Below are 20,641 nucleotides of genomic sequence, written 5' to 3' on the forward strand. Positions count from 1 at the left end.
GTAGCAGCAAAGGACCACAACTTTATTTTATGGCTAAAGTAATTTGAAAAACACACTTTTATGAAAAGAGATAAATAGAAAAAAAATATTATTATTATTATTCCACGGCACTATGTAAAAGCAGGAGCAAGAACTACACTTAAAGATTTCTCTGAAGTTGCTGAACACGTATATCTTTAATACAGTGGTACCTCTGGTTACGAATGCTTCAGGTTATCAACTCTGCTAACCCAGAAGTAGCTGCTCCTGGTTGCAAACGTTGCCCCAGGATGAAACATAATTTGCGTGCCGGAGGTGTGTGTGTAGTGGGAGGCCCCATTAGCGAAAGCGCACCTTAGGTTAAGAATGGTTTCAGTTTAAGAATGGACTTCTGGAACGAATTAAGTTTGTAACCAGAGGTACCACTGTATATTAGAGAGCTACTTCTCTATGACATTTGGCTGTGTCTGAAAAGTCATGAAAATGCAGATACTGATCTATAATCTGGTATGCAGATGGCTAACAGTACAATCCTAACTATGTCTACTCAGATATGTCCTACTGAAATCCTTAACAAAAATATTTTAAAAACAATCAAATAGACTGGTATTACTAGTATTCTTGTGCCAGTTATAAAGCACAATAAATAATACTGTAATTATTTGTAACACTGCCATTCTACTAAGCCTGCTGTTTGACTTGGAGGCAACTTTCTCCTACATCGGTAAGAAGTATTTGCATAACTGGAATAACATGAGACGAAACTTAGTTGTATGGTATAGATAGCTTATCCTTGGTTCTGATCCATTCCAAAATAGACAATACTGGGATTGATGGATACAGTGACACTAATAAATGTTCTAAGTAAAAACAGAACTCTAAGTAAAAACAGAACTCTGAAAAAGGCAAATATCAGGGCAAGTTATATAAAAATATTTCAAAATTTAGTGGCATGGAGGATTTTATTTATTTATTGCCCTTCAACTACTTGTATTAATCTCAGAGGTCATGCATAGTGTGTAGGTGACACACTTAAGCTTCAGGGAAACAGGATGGTCATTTGCTATACAAATGCGTTTTGACATAATATCACTAGATTCAATCCCTCAAGAAGCAACTTGTCCATCTAGTTCCTTCTGTCTAAAGAAAACAGGTCAGACTGTGAACATCATTTGGCACTGGTTACAACAGCAATAAAAAGCTTGCTGCAAATCAAAGGGGTGTGGAGAATATGGGGAACTTCTGCATATTTCCCATCACCAGAATTATAAATAAATACCTGTAAATTTCAGTTATTATAAAATGATATTTTAAAAGAAACCTCTGTATGTGTTTCAACAGCTGTTCAACCAGCCACCTGTATCAATCAGTAGCCAAAACATGCACCATCATTTGCATAAGAAGACACATCCAGACACTTTATTGAGTTGGTTGAGCATCATGACATAGGTCAGATGATGTATATCCATGGGTATGGAAGACTGCTTACATGGGTAAATATTTCTTGATAGACCAATAATAAAATGCAGTTTTCAAAATCCTCTATTACCATATTTTCCACAGGATGAAGAGAGTGAGATTTACATAAAGGAGTATGTAGAATAACTGAAATAAAGATATGAATTGTAGATTCATCTGTGTTTGCAGCCCAGTGGGTTACTTATTATTAGTTATAGGCAATCAGCCTACACAATACAAAATTAGGTAACTATTGGTCCTAGTCTGCGCCCTAAGGACTATTGATTGGTCAGTTGTTGCTAATCACAAGGAAAGTTGGATGAATAAATGGTTGTTGGTTTTGGCAGGCCTAACAGGCTGTTTTCAATGTGAATTGCTAAAACCTCTCTATATGAAGAAAGGAATCTCCGCCCCACAAGACTGGGTAGGACCTGGCAACACACATCATGAAGCCATTGCTGATTGATTGATTGATTGATTGACTGATTGATTGATTGTATGCATGTGCAAGCTTGCAGCTCGTTTGCCAACAGAGAGTGAAGATGGACTCCAGAGAAACTGGGCGATCTGTTTGTCATGATTGATTGGGAAGGTGGGGGCAGAGAGATTGAGAGAGAGAAGGGTTTTTTGGTTCCAGACTTTCTTTGGGGAGTGGGTGCAGCCCCATCGGCCCAAATTAAGAAACAATGCCTACAATCCACCACACTAACACATGGCCTTCTGTAACCCACTTATCATCTGTCTTCTTATGTGCTGTCATTGGACACACTGGAAACCAAATTTGTAATTAAGCAGAGAAGGAAAGATATGGATTCCAGTAGTTATATGGATCAGCAAATGAGCTTGACTTCACAATTTTGTTGGCTCACTTTCTCTAACAACCTATATGGCAGTTTTGCCAAAGTTCCCTTAACAACAGTTACTGTAAAGCATTAAAATAGGCCAACGAAACTGACCTTATTTACTTATGTATAGTAATTTATCCTAGTTTTCTACCTTACCATATTAAAGTGTGAGGCAGGAGGTCTGTATGATGTTTCTACCTATGAAGCTGTACCAGTGTGCTGCCTTCTGTTTTCTGTTCCATTCTGTAACTATTTGATAGATACGGTATTTCCTCATGATTCTCAATTGAGTCTATTTCTGTGAAAGATAGCATCATCACCTAGCCATTTCTCCACAAGAAAAGGAATGAAATCCACTTGTGACTGTATCATTTTGATGGAACATCCTCAAGAGATTCCACAGCTAAGGAAGTCTGTTTACAACCCTAACATGGAGACAGCCGCTTGATCTCGCTATGGCTAAGGGCACCTGAGCATCAACCCTATTTAGTTTACAAAGAGAAAGGACTGTTTCTAAAACGACTCAAGACAAACTGGCTTTACAGAAACCCAGAGGAACATATGGAAGAAAAGGAATAAAATAAAAGGACTTTAGCTGGCAGAGCAAACAAGAAAGTAAACAAAATAGCCCTTGAAGGGAAAAAACTTGGGAGTTATTTAGACAGCTACCAGACACGTCTTGTAAAGGGGGCAGCTTTTGTTACAAGAAATGTTTACTGTCTTTCAGTGGCGAGGGAAAAGTATTTAACACAGACAAGGGGGAAAAGTCAGGCTGTTTATCAGGAGTCATTTAACCAAGGCCCAAGAATCTAGTTTATATGATTTATGTTCTTATACAAACAAAAGCCAAATTACGATATCAAAGTTGGGCTGGCCATGGTCTCCATTTTTGCAAGACTGTTCATCTTTAGATGAAGCAGGGGAAGTGGGTGGTGAATTTCAGGCAGGTGAACAAATTCTAATATTTTTGTGTGGCTGGGTACCTTCATATACAAAGTAGCCAAGGTTTATTTGCTTGATTGAAAGCCTTGCCACTGCTTCAGGTGACACTGGCACTACTCTACCTACCAATGCTGCAAATTGGACACTTGATGGACATGCTGACATGCCCAATCATGGTTGGCCTGTATTCCAGACACCAGAGCAAGGGAAGGTCCATGTGTACAACATAGGAACAAGGGTAGGATGGGAAACTCATTGGTTATCCCCTCCTATTCAACAAATGTATGTCCAACAACATTTCTATCCACCAGCCTCTTTTAAATAGCAATTACTGTTTGATACCCAACAATAACTGTAATCACAACGTTAAGGAAACCACCTACTCTGAGTTGTAATCTACATAAAGGTACCAAAGACACTTATTGGAATTTATTTGCTGTATGCACTTCATGCCTGCAGTAAAGATTCTAAGGACTCTGACTAGGCAGAAAGTCTCGCTGGAATCAGTAAAAATACATAGATTTATGCTGCAATTCATACCACACTGGCATGTTGAATTTATAGATCACAAACAGTGAGTGGAAGTTATACGAAAAGGTAAATGAATAAATTCCAACATTGCTGGTTTCAAAGCTGGGAGCTAGTTCACAGTTTTTCTCAAGTACTACTAGAAATAGGGAAGAACTCTGTTCAGTTTGCGTACGAATCCACATAATTTGCACTTCCTCAACAGATATGTGTAACACAGATAATCTTAAAAATGTGCACTTCTCTGAATTTTGTGACAGTGTCATCCAATAAAAAAATATACCCCCAAAAATACACATATTAGAGAAACCTAAGTGGACATAGCAGTAAAAATAACATAGAAAACACTTCCAAAAATGTGTTTATGAATGTGTCTTAAGATAAATGAAGACAAAAATGTGTATAAACACTGATGCAGACTTTTGCTATGGTTACGACTTATAAACCCTATATGGCTTAGGCTATCTGAAGGACCACGTTCTCACATAGAAACTTGCCTGAGGCCTCAGTTCTTCTGAGGAGGCCCTTTTTTTAAGTCCTCCCACCTTCACAGTCACCCTTTGTGTAAAATTAATGCTTATACTTTTTCATATTTCTCAATTTAGCAGTATTCATTTTTATGCTCTGTACAATCTAGAGAACTCAGATAAAGTTAATAATGCTGATGATGTTGCTTTGATAGTCTGTAGTCTGCTATTCAGAAATTCCAGTGATAAAGCAACTGTTCATATGAACCTACATTCCTTCAGGTATTTCATAACAGTATGCATGCAGTATTTCTGCTGCTGAAAAGAACAGCTTAAGATCTATAGATCAGAGTTTCTGCACATTACTTCCTGCAGTTTAATGCAGTAGAAACCATGGATTCATTGATAAGCTGAACTGATAAACTGATGAACTGAAAAACTTCACAGGGGAAAATATTAACTTTAAATTTCACCTCACATCTGTGCATAGGAACCAGAAGTGAAGAAAAATGGACTCAGAAGTGAAAAGGACACTTAAAACACATCCTAAATTCTTGAGTGAATATAACACCCTATAGGTGTGATTCCTAAGAAAGTTCCAGATGAATAAAATTTCCTCCACCATCTGCCTCTTTTGAAAACAGTCAATTAGTGACTTAATTGACTTGGCACCTTGTACAGTGTAGTACACATATGCTATGCCTTATCAAGCGATTCGCTTTGCACTAAGTTATACAAAAGCTGCCTCACAGCTTTGTGACTATTTCATTTTACAAACATGTTGCAGTTTGAGAAAAGAAATGATGCCCAAGGGTTAAAGTCTTCTCTGTGCTGGATTATGAACACATTACTTTGGTAGGCAACAATGCACCATACTGGCATACCAAATGTTATTTATTACTTATTGCTCTCCTTATTGTGGCTTTGTTTTGAAAGCCTGGGGGAGGACTGCAAAGACATCAGGTTGCCTTTAAGGGGAAATGTGAGAAAGTTACTTGTGATGCGAAAGAAACATAATCTGCCACCCCAATTTGTCTTCTTGTTCACTTTAAAACTTTTCTTTACTCTCTCCTTTTATATTCACAGGGTTCCTCTTATTCAAAAACAAATCTTACATGGCCCCAACCTGGAGGCTTGAGTTACACTTACGTTTCATTTATATCAATAGGATTTCAGTTGTAATATAGTTCCATTTTTTAAAATTGAGTGAAACTCTTCCAGAGGACACCAATGCATTTGTCACCAGGCCAGACACAATTGATATGGTTGTATAATAATAATAATAATAATAATAATAATAATAATAATAATAATAATAATAATAATATAATTTATTATTTCTACCCCACCCATTTGGCTGGGTTTTCCCAGCCACTCCAGGTGGCTTTAAATATGTAGGTTTATCCATTGAAATGTAATATATGTTGTAGCTCATACTTAAGCCTTGACTAATATTACATATTTCACTCGTTTCACTTTTACTTGGTGTCAGGCTTTGGGGAATTGACTTCCTCCCCTGTGGCATAAATAAGCAGATTAAACAAAATGAAATGCTTACCAGTTAGTTTATTTAATAAACACAGTGAGGGACAAAAGAAAGTGCTCCCAATTAAGGCTCACACCCTCGCTGTCCTTATTAATCTACGTCACTCCTACATTTTGTAATCTGAGCTTGTACCCTCTGCGTTTTCAGTTCTGAGACTTTCTGAGCTCTTCTTGACCTGGGGGAGGGCGGTGGAGGAATGTTGTCCAACGACTGTGAATCTGTTAACCCTCTCTCTCCCAGTGTTTCTTCTCCTAGCTGTTCCCTATCCAGTATTTCCCGGCTTCTGCCTTCTGAACTATGGAAACCACTATTCCAAATCTATACTGTCCTCCTGCTCCTGGGAAGATTCAGGATCTGGGGGAGGGGGTGGCTCCCACCATTCTTCCTCAGTGCAGCCCTCCTCAGTACAGTCCCTGACAACTGGTCCTAGAACAAGGGTGCAAATACTAGGCATATTCAAGTTGACCCAATCCAACCCCTTCACATGAACAGCACCACTTAAAATGTTTCCCAGCATGAACAGGGATTATTTTCAGAATGAGGGTCACATTCTCTTCTGTGCAAACTTACAAAGGCCACATGCTACTGAGAAGGAGGTATACACACAAATGGATGGAATAATAAATAGAACTTTTGCCTTTCTACTGTAGGCTACTTTCTAGATATGCTCACACATGCCTTTCTGCCTTTAACCCAGGTTACCAGGAAGCATGATCAGATTTCAACAACACATTCTCACCGAGCCAAGGCTCTCAAGGATACACTGAATAAAAATTACAGCATTAAAAAACAATCTGCCCACATAACTGCCCATGTGGAAGGGCTTCCTATTTTTTCTACAAAGTCAACATTTAATAGTTTTCCATATCTACAAAGCATTTCCCTGCTTATTTAAAAGAACAGAGACTTGGGATTCCTCTGAATATGCAACAGATCAGCTGTAAAGGAGGGGGTGCCTTTTAAAATATTTTGAGGGATCTGAAGCAATATTTCTCATACTCTCTTGACACTGTTTTCTTCCTCATGAAAATGTGGGTTTTATTAGTAGCTATTTGTAGTTAAATGTAGTTATTTGTATGCAAATCTCTTTACAACTGCCTTTCAAACTCTGCAAAGCATCATTTGCAATTATGATAATGATGATAAAAAATAATAGACTAACTACAAAAAAACCTTGAAACCCACTGCTAGAGAAATATTCTCTATTATGAAATGATTTATCTGTTTGAGATTCCTTATATTTAGAAAGTAACATTGAATGTGTGTAATCTATAATAAAGCATTGCAAACCCATCAAATATATGCAGAGTACTTTTCCACAACGAAATAACCCCTCATTGTTCCCAGCTAAGAAAAAATATATATTCATACATCAGGGTTCTACATTTAATTGACAGCTTTCAGAATGTATTTGCCATCTAAATTATTTTATAATCAGGTTAATGACTCCAGTACTACTGTTGTGATGTCCTTTGTCAAACTATTGCGTTCATGAAACCGCTTTGTATTTCCTGAAATGGAACTAAGCTCTTATAGTTGTTCAGAAAGCACTGTCTCATAAGCACAGCTACAACGAATTCTCAATGACACTATCTGCCTTCAGCAGATGGCAACCGATAATCTAATCTGAAATGTAAAAAATGTACTTGGCATTTTTAGAATAAACAATTCATTACAGGTCATGACTGATTTATGTATGTCCACTTGTTGAGTGACCACACATGCATGCATTGCGGTGGCCCAGAAGTAGCTGGAAAAGGGGACATAATGGGTGGTGGTGAAATGGGGGCAGGGTGGGGGTGTCAGGAGCTCATCCAACTCTCGAGTAGGACCCTGGCAGAGATACATGCCCAACTGGCATGTTCTCTCCCACCTAGTCGATAGTTCAGGAGCTTCTAAAGCTTTCTTCTGCCCAAACATCACAGCCACCGATGCCAACAGACACCGGCACACTTGGGGATCCGCAGAGTCTTTGCAACTTGTGTAACAGACCTCAGCAACTCAGCATTTTGGCTAATCTGCTTTATTTACATATAAACACATTTGGAGCACTGCAACATGGCTCCCTCTCTTGCTAGATTCAGACAGCAAAGAAAGAACAAAGAACAATAGTCCCACTTCATGGAACACAGTAACACAAACATCCTGTCTCCGTCACTTCCCACTCTGTGGAGTCAAAACATACACCGTCATGTGATAGACAAAAATCCCATGACTGCAATCATGGAGCAGGAATTCTAACAGGGGGCAGAACAGGGTGGAATGGGATAATAACAATAACAATAATAATAGGAATGGGATGGAGGGAGGGAGCTTATACATGTGGCACCACCATGTGCAATGACCCGGAACGCTAGAGGGTTGCCTGTATTTCAAAATGGAGACAGCATGGGGGGGGGGAGGAAAAAGCACTAACATTTCAACATTGTTTTTTCATCATTAATGTGATAATTAAAATACCAATGGGTGATACCCAACATTAGTAATACTCAGAAATCAGTTGACTTAAGTCTATTTATTTCAGCAAGTCTACTTTGAGGCTGAATTCAGACAGCATTTTATTCCTTCTTCAAAACATTGCTTTACCTGCTCATTAAAAAAATAATAATCACGTGATCTTTCACACAATGTAAAATAGATTTCTAGAAATATTAGTTTGCTCATTTTCATGTTAATCACTTCAAGAAGGGGGGGGGGAATCAAATTGCAACACCATTAACATAGAAAATCACAGGAGCCTGGTGTGGATGAAATTTGTGATGGTATACCAGCAGACATTTCTTTCACATCGTTTAAAATTAGTGTATTGATTCCGTAATACAACCAAGTAGTGCAGTGTTAAAACAGCATGGGGGACAAGATGGAACCCAGCACCAAACAATGTGTCTTCTATTTTCTGGAACAACCCTGGATGTAGGAGTAGAAGTACAGCGACTCCAATCCTTAGGTGCTCCATGAGGATATCATGATAAATGGTACTGAAAGTAGCTGAGAGGTCAAGAAGCAATAGCAGCGCCACACTCCCATCATTCTTCTGACATATTCCAGGGTGATCAAGGTGACCTGGCCTGAAGCTGGACTGAAATGAATCCAGATTATCAGTTTCCTCCAAATATAACTGAAGCTGGGCTATCACCGTCTCAAGCACCCTGGCCAAATAAAGGATATTTGACACAAGGGGATAGTTGCTAAACACTTCTGGGTCCATGGAGAGGAAGAGAGGATGTACCATGGCATCCTTCAAGGCAGATAGTACCCTGCCTTCTAATGAAGCATTCATCACCCCTTGACCCCCTGAGTCAGTCCTCTTGGGCTAGCTCTAAGAAGCCAAGATGGGCAAGGATCAAGAGGATAGATAGTTGGCCACGCTTCTCCAAATTCAGCTGAACATGGTCAGTGCAAATGTTTTAGCATAATATTTCTTAAATGATTTTAACGCTATAATTGCTAATAATGTTGTTTGTTGTAAGGAACTTGGCATATCATTTTGCAACAGAGCTATTACGGATCATTAGACCAATTATCGATACTAATGACGCACTCTGAATTTTATACCCCTTGCCATACTGAAGCCTGAATTCTATAAGAAATAACGAAATTCATTTTGAAGTACCTCAAATAAAGTGGCTTCAGAAATCACATATTTTGCAGGTTTCTGTGATGTTTTAATAGCCTGTTAAGCCTACTTGTATTTAAGTTCAGCTCCTTAATATTATTTTCATTACCATGTAATATCATTTCATCATGTTTATTTCTTCTTTCCCTTGATATGTAAGAAAGCTGTCATACCTCCATGAGTACCCATTAAATCTTCTGGCTATCAAAAAATAAGTGAGAATTCTGCAATAACTAAGATTAGCAATTAAGTAATGTTAAATAGTTTGCAGGTGCTAACTTGCTTATTCATGTTTCTTACGATGCTATATTTAAGATTCAGAACTGCTCAGTGAGAAGACCCAGAGCATGTCACACTTTGTTTTATGGCAAGTTATTTATTTTCAAACTGAAAATATTGTACCTGCTACATTGCTTTCTAACTGCATTAAATAGCTGTAGGATGAATAAAGGAACAAGTTATTCCAATTCAACTTTCTAGAACATTAATTAAATAATAAAATTTGTGAATCGTTAAACATCACAAGGCATTCTTTGCAACTGCTGCTGAACTAAGTCTCTCATCCCTACTAGGAAGATATCCCCAGATTAAACTTGATTGCACCGTCAGGCAATTGGATATTTTCTGCAGCATCTGTTAATCAGCAATTCCGAAACATTTTCCATCACTGGGTTTCTGTTTTACCTCTGTGCTGTGAAATGAACAGCATTAGAATCCAGATTATTCCAACATCTGAAACCAAACCTGGGAATGAAAAATGTTTGTGAGATGTATGTGAAGCTAGTGCAGAGGGAATCACTGATCTTACCACCTGGTGTATTTGTGTTGTATTAGATTTGAATGTTCAGTGAAAATAAATAGTACTGCTATACTCTTCAACAATATTACAGAAGGACCGGTTTACCCATTGGCAGGAATGTTGGCTTTGTTCCACTGGTGTGTATGCACTGCACCCTGATGCGTAACTCCTCCCCCTCCTATTAAGCAACACTAACCCATTTGCTTGGAACCTAGCATAGCAGCTCTGCCCCACCCAGGGACAGGATTGTTGACAAAAAAAATCTACCCAGAAGTTAACTAGGAAAAATTAACAAAGTTGAAATTTAACCAGGTTCAGTCTATTTTCATCACATCAATTGCAGTGTATCAATGCAGCTAATGATCTTGCAGCACTAACAAGTCTCTTTTCCCCTTGGAATTCTTTAAATAGGTTTTGGTCCACTGCTTTGCATTGTTGTTGTTGTTTAATCCTAGCAGTTTGATATATTTGACACCAGTCCCATTTATAGGGGTAAAATAGCACATACAAATGATTTTAAATCCTGAAAGAGGTGTAACAAAACACTGTATAGACTAAATAAAATTCAATTAATTTATCATGAAGAGTTTCTGGATCATGAATTGTATCTATGTCTTTGCAGAGAGAAAGTAGGAGCTGAGAATCACGAGGCCAGGGCCTGCCAAATTCTAGTCTTAGTAGAGCAGTGGGAGTGAAGGAGCATTCAAGCCCATCTCTAGCAATCCCTTCTTTACAACTACAAAGAGCTTTCTTCTCTTAAGGAATGATGGAGTGGAGTGTATTTAATATTGTCCCCCTGATTCACCAACTTGTTTTCAAGACTGGCTGCTCTGAGAGTTGTGTTCCTGACTTAAATTTTGTCACCGGTCATCCATATGGCTTTTACACTTTGAGAAAGGATAAATTTCTATACCCACAACCTTCTAGCAACTGAGAGAGAAATATAACCAGGTAGACTGTACAGGATCAATAATTCACATAGCCGTTTACAAGGAAATCCCTGAAGTCCCTTTCCACTGTTCTCTCAGTGCCTTCACAGCAATGCCACGGAGAAGCAATAGTCTTATTTCAAATAATGTTTACCATGCTGCTCATGGATCATTCTTTAGGAGAAAACAGTATATGTCATGGCCTGGTATGGAACTTACTTATCTCACAGCACAAAAGAAATGCTCTCTGAATTTCTGCACATGTCCTTTACACACCATTCCTTTTCACTCCATTTTTAACCCCGCAACAAAAAAGAAAGAAAGAGAAAGAATGAGGGTTGTATCCCATGTTATTCATTCAATGAGCAAGCCCACTGGAATTTATAGACCTAACAAACATGGGTCCATTAATTTCAGTTGGTCTACAAAAAGTGGAAATTAGCTGGCTACAACCTTGAAAATACAATTTTATTAGCTAGGCACTGGTAACTTCCACAAGCATAACCTAATATACAAAGGCCAAATGTGGACAACTTCTGACTTGTGGAAACTATTGGGAAGAACCTGCCAGTCCTCAACACTGGATCTGCAACATGCTGATCTGCATCTTTCATCACCTTCCCAGTCGTAACATGACAGCTCCATTCCTTAGCCAGTGGACCATTACTGAATAGGATAACATCCCCTTCATGGTGGCCAGGTTGGGTTAGTGGTCATCACCCTTCAGGTGCCTCAGACACCTGATAACTTGCTGAGCTATCACATTCCTGCTCAGTCTTGATAAAAATAGAATAAAATATCCAATTAGCCCAAGTATGAAACAGTACAGAGTGGGTGCCGAAGGTGTCCTAAACAGCTAATCAGAGACCATTCAAAAATATCCTAATCATGCCCCCAGTTGTAAAATAGATGATCTCTTACTGTTACACAAAAATAAGTGGATAGGTCTAAAAGGATTATGATGGTGTCACACCACAGTAAGTCAGATATTATTTGGCAAAATGAATCGATGTTGTGAATATGCTTGTGTATTTATCAACTTACCTTAAGTTCTCTATATTTATGCTTTTGTTAGCTTCAGTGCTTTTTTTTCTAAAAAAGTATATGTTTAGGGGTACTCTCATTTTCCTACTCATAATGAAATACTGCCCCTCAATGAGGCCAAACTTAGATTCACAAAACGTTTAGGGGTATGCGTCCCCCCAGAAAAAAAGCACTGGTTAGCTTTATATTATATTTTTAACGCAATCAATTGTAAGCTGAATGATTGAGTGACTGGATCAATGCTAGCTCTGCTTAAACTGCTGAAAGCTATTGACAGCTATTGCAAACAATCTTTGCCTTTGAGAATTCAAGTGGTTAGCTACCGTACCTTTCTTGGAAGTTTCAGATCAAAAATACATTAATTGGCATAGTTAGGGCAGGGTCTTCTAGAAAAGGCAATAAAGAACATCTTGATAAAGCTGAAGAGTCTTGTAATTATGATGTCAACTTGCCTTTTGTTTAATTTTGGGCAGGGGGGACAGAGAAAGAAGGTCAAAGGGTTGAACAACTACAGGCAAGAAAACAATATGAACTCTGAACAGATTGGAGAACTGGGCCAAAACTAACCAAATGAATTTAAATAGGAATAACCAGCAACACAAATATAGGACGTGAGATACCTGGCTTTACAAGTAGTACAAGTGAAAAGCATTAGTAGAACACAAGCTTAACAAAAGTCAACAGTGTGATTCAGCAGCAAAAAAAAAAAGAGTTAATGCTATTCTAGGCAGCATCAATAGAAGTATAGTGTCCAGATCAAGAGAAGTAATAGTCCCACTCTATTCTGCCTTGGTCAGACCACGCTGTGGTCAGGTGCCCAGTTCTGGGAACCGCAATTTGAGAGGGATATTGGTAAACTGTAATGTGTGCAGAGCAGGGTGACCAAAATGATCAAGGGGCTGGAAACCAAGTCTTCTGTGGAACAGTTGAGGAGGCTGGTATGTTTGGTCTGGAAAGGAGGAGCCTGAGAAGAGATATGATAGCCATCTTCAGATATCAAAAGGGCTGTCACACTGAAGATGTAGCAATAATGTTTCTCCTGATCCAGATGTTGGAACCCTAACCAAGGAGAGTATGACTGTATATTAGGAAGCAGCAGCATTACTATTACTTCAGCCATTTGAAATCACCAGAGTAAAACCTTTTCAGACGATAGCTTTTCAGATTCCAACCCATTTCTATGCCTTTCGGACAGAATAGTCAAATTTAGAGAAAGCCACTCCCAACAACTTTTAATAAGGTGCCCTTGAAAATTATGTACACATAATAAAGTACAATTCCACACAACAAAAACAAAGCAAAATGGGCCTTCCCAAATTTTCTTTCTTTAGTATACTCTGGTTTCACTTAAGACTGTAGAAATCTTTTCTTTAGTTTTCCTTTTGTAGACTGAAAGCCAAGGATTACACTCGGGTCCTTTTAGGAACATCTTTGATAGCTTATAGTTACCTTTGTAGTTAACTTTGAAGCCAATTGAGCCCACACTTTCATCAGTTTGAAGATGAAGCCACATCTGATTGTTCATGCTGACAATTAAATCTGGTACGAAGCTTCCCGTTAACCTAATCATAAACAAAATAAAAATCCCATTAGCTGGAAATTGTCTTCAAATAAAGAGATATTAAAAAGGCAAGAAAGAGATCTTGATTACAGCACGCTAAGGGACTAGAACATCACAGCATTTCAAAAAGTCATCAGGAGAGATGCTACCAATTGAAAATCCGTACGGCTAAGTAACAGCATGATAATAATTTTTATCTAATTCTTGCAATTGACACTTAGGGTTAAAAAGAAAGCTGTTCCGTTTGAAAGGTAAAAGCTAGATTTAATGATAAAATTGTAATGTCTGGGTTTCTCTCACATTATTATAATATTACCCAAGAGATTCTCATAGAGCTAGAACGTGTGGACATCCAATGAAGCTGAACATGGCAAGATTCAGCACAGATAAAAGAAAGTACATTTCCCAAGGCAGCAGTGATGGCCACCAACTTGGATGGCTTTAAAAAGGATTAGATAAGTTCATGGAGGACAAGGCTATCGATGCTGCTAGCCACAATGGCTACGTTCTAGCCCCACAATCAGAGGGTTCTCAAACAAGTTGCTGGAAACTGCACTCGTGTCCTGCTTGCAAGCCTCCACAGACATCTGGTTGGCCACTGTGAGAATGGGATGCTGGATTAGATGAGGCATTGGCCTGTTCCACCAGGTTCTTATGAACACTGAAGGATGGTGACAACCTTATGAGGGCTATTATCCTGAAGGTGGTCCACATACTCAAGAGTAGAAGGTGGAACTGCCCCAGAATGTGGAACTGCCGCCACCATGCCATGTGTGCTCCTCTGGGCTCTGTCCTTGCCCAGTCCTACTAACCATCTTTGCTTGTTCTCACAAAGCCCTTTGATTCAACTCCACTTCTGAAGGCAGTTCACCAAGCCAAACTCTTGTTCCCTCCTCTCTGCAGCCCTCACTATCCATGAAAACACTCCACTGAACTCCTGGACAGTGGGGGCTGTGTTATGAGGCAGAGATTGGAGGGGGTAAATTCACATAATCAGCCATCAGAATCTTAGAATAGCCAAACAGGATTGCACCAAAGGTTTCATCAAAAAAGACAAGGTTTGCAGAGATATATGAAGGGAATGATTTTGTAAACCCCTTGAGGGGTTTTTGTTTTGTTTTGTTTTGTTTTGTTTACAATCAAACTGTGTATAAATTGTATGAAATAAATAAATAAAAGTCTTCTAGGATGCTGTTCCAACCACAAGAGATGGAAAGAGGGTAGTCTAGCTGAACAGCAGGAGACAAATGATATGCAAATTATGTTTGGCTTCAACCTCAGATTGAAACCACGATTACGTTTTGTTTTTTGTTTTTTAAGAAGTCCTATAGTTAAAGGGTTGTTCTGTCAAGATAATGAACACATAGTCAAGCAGCAAACATGATGCCACTGAATCATCTGACTCATACAGGAACAGAATTCCTAATAGAGGAATGTTTATTGAACAGCGAATTTTATCTATGATCTGAAATGGCTCTGATTCAAACTTCCAGCAAAAGCAGATGGAAGGTTTCTAAATGCATTCCACAGGGCAGGGATGAGGAATCACAGCAGTACCTGCTTTGTTATGGAAATGTGGCTTTTTGACCAATATACCCTCAGGTCAGGCTAAATTTCATTCATACCAGTGGGTGTGATGTGACACAACAAGTAACACCATTTGGGCAACATCTCTGCTGCGGCACCCTTACCACACATGCATACTTCTGTCCCTCCCACAATTACTCCATGAAAACAGCAGTTAGGAAAACTGGGGAATAGAATAAGCTGCTATGTGAAGGCTCTGCATTGTTCCTTTGTTGCTGTGACTGTGCTTTGCCCGCTCCTGTGACATCAGGTGGCTGTGCCTGCCTAAAACATCCTCACAAGTCAAATGCTTGTTCTGGACTACTACCACTGGGCCAGGCCAACCACTGAACTGTAATGAAAGACAATGCATTCCTAGTGTAGTTAATATCTTAATTCAGACTTCTTTGGTACAATATAAGAAGCAAGAGTTCTGATGTGCCTCTGGCTTTCTTCTTATCATTCTTATCATCATCATCGTTGTTGTTATAGTTTTCATAATGAATTATACCCCACCTTTCTTCAAAGCACAGGTGACTTACAACAATAGTAATGGAATACAAAATAAGGTAGTGCCCTGATCTATGGAAGACAGGGGGCTTTGTGACTGTACTGTGGGCTTCATCTATGCTCTCAGTACTATGAGCACAACAGAATTAACACAGCTGAAGACTTCCAGAGCTGCAGATAATTATTTGTCTCGACACACTTCCCTGATCATCTTAGATTCTCTTTCATATATTTCACATACTCTGTTTTCAAAATCTTGATACATATTCCCAGGTGGAAACAGTAAAAGCTTCCTGCTCTTATATATTCATAGTAGATCGGTGATTTTTCGTTTAATTAGAGCATCTATTGTGAATTCGCTATTCTGACAGTGCAGAAAACATTTCACAGGTGCAGCATGTTGCGGAGAGATTAATACAGTGCTTCTAGCACCAGAGCGCATGTTTGGAACAGGAGAAGCTGCTTCATAGGGAATCAGAATATTGATCCATCTAGCTCAGTACTGACACTGGCTTTCCAGTGGTCTCTCTCGGTCCAACTTCCAGGCAGGACTGTCCCAAGACATTTTGGCACGTGAGGCAAACCACAAAATGGTACGTCCTGTACCAGGGAAGGAGTGAGTGAAGATCTACATCAGGAAAAAGGCTTGGAGGAGACCAGCCGTGCCTCCTGTTTGCCAGTGGCTACTGTAGAGGCAACATGGGGTGGGGGGCTGCTGAGGAGGCATCTGGTCCGGCTTCTAAGGAGTGTGCCACAGCTGTTGCAGCGGACAGTGGACATAGCTACACAACTGCAAATAAAACCCTTTAAATGTGTTGTAAAGTGCAATATACAACTGTGACACTAGATGGCGACAGCGAGCTATGCAAAATTCAATGTATTTTTCAAAATGTTTTTTTTTTTTTTTAAAAAAAAGCATTTTCACAGCATTTTTAATATGTGTGTAGATTCCATCAGTGTATTTGTTGGGGGCTGAATCTCCTGCCCCTGTGGATCCTGTCACACTGATTGCCTCATGGGTGAGCCAGCCCTGCTTCCAAATAGGATCCTCTTCAAGAGGGTCCTGCTTGTGATCGGGACCTTGGGGCCCCATGGCATCCGGAGGCAGGGCTTAGCCCGGCGTTGCTGGGGCGGTCTCTCGATCACCCCAGTTCCAGCACCCAATCAGATTGTTTCGCAACTTGGGGGAGGGGGAGGGTTTATAAACGGCAGCACGACACGTCAGAGCCACTCGCTTTGTGCGGCCGAACACCTGCCCACCCGCCCTCTTTGGTTTATGTGCTTTGGCCTTGCTTGGGACTTCAGTCGGTCGCCCGCTTTGTGGCAGGGGTCTGGTAGGAATTTTGTCCACTTGGCAGATTGGCACTGGCCATTTGGTTTTCGCCTACCTCCCAGCAATCATCACAACTTTGTAAGGTTTGGTGGTTAGGCATTGACTTAGTTGTGGTTGGGGGAGGTGTGGTCATCACCTGCCCCTCCTTAAAAAAGAGTATTCCGTTAAAGGAATCTGGGGGTTCTGGATCTCATCCGAAGTCTGCTTGAGGGTCTAGGGCCATGCCAGGACCACAGGAACCCCGGGGTGAGATATAGCCGATTTGCATTGATGTAGCTCCCTCATTTGGCTTACCCTTCCGGACCTCCTGCGGGGCGGGCAGGGGTCAGTTTTAGCTTGTCAATGCCTAAGCCAATACCGCTCACATTGCGTAATCAATAAAGTTGTGGCCTAAATTTTGCCCATTAATTTAAACTGAATTATGGTGCTGGAGGAGACTCTTGAGAGTCCCAAGGACTGCAAGAAGATCAAATGTATCCATTCTTAAGGAAATCAGCCCTGAGTGCTCACTAGAAGGACAGATCCTGAAGCTGAGGCTCCAATACTTTGGCCACCTCATGAGAAGAGAAGGCTCCCTGGAAAAGATTGAGGGCACAAGGAGAAGGGGACGACAGAGGACGAGATGGTTGGACAGTGTTCTTGAAGCTACAAACATGAGTCTGACCAAACTGCGGGAGGCAGTGGAAGACAGGAGTGCCTGGCGTGCTCTGGTTCATGGGGTCATGAAGCGTCGAACATGACTAAACTACTAAACAACAACAACAGCAATTTTAAACTAAAATTTGAGTCTGTGTGAATTTATTTCTGGGGGGTTACCTATGGTCCTCGAAGCACAAGGACTGAACCGGGGTGGGATGGTCTTCATGCAAGGCAGATGTTCTACCACTGAGCTGTACTTACTAGCACACATCCGCATGACCAAATTACCATGCTGATAGCACCTAATTGCAATAACCAATTATACATAATTATTATAGACAATCTTTCTTGGCACAGGAAGGGTCCTTAAGCTTGGTGCTATAGCACAGTCTCTTTCCCAGACTGAAAACAGCTTAAGATGCCGCATGACAGGCAGTAATCCCCCTGGGCAAGTGCTTTCCTGACTTCCCTATCATAGGAAACATTTATGAAAAGGACACTTTGGGAGGCCATAATATTTGCTGTATGATTCTTGGCAGCGAGGCAACTTTGGAAGCATTCGATAAGAAAGTTGTTCTTTCTTTAAAGCTGGTTGTTCCATGTGTTTCATTAATTACGAAAGGCAAATGGGACACGAAAGCAGCAACAATCAATGGAGACAGAGGTTTTCTTAAATTATCATCACTTAGGTGGTTGCTTATCACTCTGGTAGGAAGTGTCTTGTCTGTCTGAAGAGACATCAAGTGTGAGAATCTCCCTGGAGGAGGGGGGGTCATGGCTGTTTCCTGGATAGTGACATATTAGCTTGCTTTCATTGCCGTTTGGCAGATAGCTGGTGTATCAAATTGTATTTTTTAAAGAACCGCTGGTCTAGTCAATGCACTTGCCTGAATCCAAACACATATTAGACAGATATATATATAAATGAATAAATATTGCAAAGCAGATTGAAGATGCCAATTTGAACAAGAAATAACTCTTGAGACAATCACGCTCAGGCTGACAGCTGTGTAAATTGGAAAAGATTTTCAGCAAATTATTAGCACATCTTCGCCCACTACATCGTCTTTATTATAATGTAGTAGTAACTTTACTCTGAAGCTCCTGACAACTTGAAGTAATGTGATGATAAGAGAAAATAATGGAGTGTTCATTTGCATTTGTAACAAAACACTGTAATTTCATCAGTCTTATTTAATGTTTGTCTTGCATCGGATGGGTCACTACAAAACATTAGAATCTTAAAGTAGACCAAACATGTGAGGAATGATTCATATTCGGGGGTGAGGGCTGGAGGGAAAATCAGTAAATAGGACAAAACTGATTCTGAAATGATCAAGTTTACACTATGATTATATATATATATGCTTAACTTGATGCATTTTGGGATATGAAATCATAAAAGCAGTTCCAATTTTTTTATTATCTGTATTTTAATAATTTGTTTTTATAATGATTTAGTTCTATTACATTTAAATTGCTTTAAAATTCTTTTCTTTATGTGTTTTTAGCTTTTTGTATTTTATCGATGTTTAGTATTTTTTATGTGCCTTTAGACCCAGGACTCAGCTATACAGCTGCAAATATAACGTTTTAAGATCATTTTAAGTGCACTATACAAATGTGACACCAGATGGCAATGGTGAGCTTATGGTCAATTCAATATATTTTCCAAAACATATTTTAAAAAAGCATTTTCTCAGATTCTCTAGATTCCACCCCAGTCTGGGAAAAAGGTGGGGTGATGGACAATATAATTAATGAGGCAATTCCTTTTCCCATTCAGAATCTGAACCCTTGCAGTGTTTATAAAGAGAACTGAAGAAGAAAAAGGGAAACCTTATACGTATACAGTGTGGAAACAGAGTCATTGCTACAAGCATAATGCTAGAATTATATATACATATTGCTATAGTTGTAATATAAATACCAGCAGCATAATATTTGACTTCCATTGTCTTCTTTTGAGAATTTTGATAGAAAATTAGAGGAACCCTTATGTAATAAAGTTATGCTTGTCTGTGACTGAAATAAAGTTTGATAGTAATAAAGAAAGGAAGAGGAACAGCTTTAGCCAAATTTTGCATAGTCATGGTTTCTCCTTTTAAGCCTTCTTGTAAAAAAGGATAAATGGACAATAGACAGAACAGACAGTCTAAGCCTGAGCAATAGAAGACTGACCAACTCTCACAACTACTTCAAGAAGAGGTCATACAATACATTGCTGTATTGATAATTGATTTTATTGATCTAGATAGGGGCTGGGGAAGCTCACAGTTCAAGAATGGCATTCCTTCTTGAGCATCCTTCCAGGAGCTGTGTGCCAGTGATGGGCGAGGCCAGAGACAGAAAGTGGGAAGGGCCAGAGACAAAACTACATGGAGCAACCGTTGTGACTCTCACATTTGTACAGTAAGCTACATTTCAGACATGCACACACACAAAGCCCTCTCCACTCTCCATTCAGGCAAGCAAGAGATGTTATCATAGTTCAAGAACACATTTCAGCCAGGCGAAAGCAGTATCAGTGAGGAGAGTGGCCTGAGAAGAGGAAGGAAAGTCCTTTAGGGAAAGTCCTAAGGGATAGATACAGAGGTCTGGAGGGCCACATTCTAACCCTGATCTAGACTTTTTCCAGAATATTAGCTAATACGTTCCCCACATGCATTTTATCACTTATGAAATTGTAACCGATTTCAACAATATCTAGTTCATAAGCATCAATACAATTTCCAGTTGGCATACAATGGGTATATGTGGAAAGGTTAAGGAAGCACACACAGACAAATTTTCATTTGCATTTAGAACGGAACAGGACAGAATAAATATGAGTTTCAGCTGCACAAGAAATTCCAGAAATAAATAAACAAACTGACAGA

The 20,641-nt window shown here is 39.5% G+C and overlaps 1 protein-coding gene across 4 annotated transcripts in view; it reads right to left on the reverse strand.

The window, feature by feature from the left end:
* CSMD3 (CUB and Sushi multiple domains 3) overlaps positions 1-20,641 on the reverse strand; it is a 603,606-nt gene that overhangs the window by 228,325 nt on the left and 354,640 nt on the right. For all 4 annotated transcript variants that reach the window (XM_082235380.1, XM_082235382.1, XM_082235381.1 and 1 more), the window contains one exon: positions 13,603-13,715. In XM_082235380.1, the coding sequence (XP_082091506.1) occupies positions 13,603-13,715 (113 nt within the window). The remainder of the gene's footprint in view (positions 1-13,602; positions 13,716-20,641) is intronic.

Source organism: Podarcis vaucheri (assembly GCF_965113315.1).
Source record: "Podarcis vaucheri genome assembly, chromosome: 8".
Classification (NCBI taxonomy): Eukaryota; Metazoa; Chordata; class Lepidosauria; order Squamata; family Lacertidae; genus Podarcis; species Podarcis vaucheri.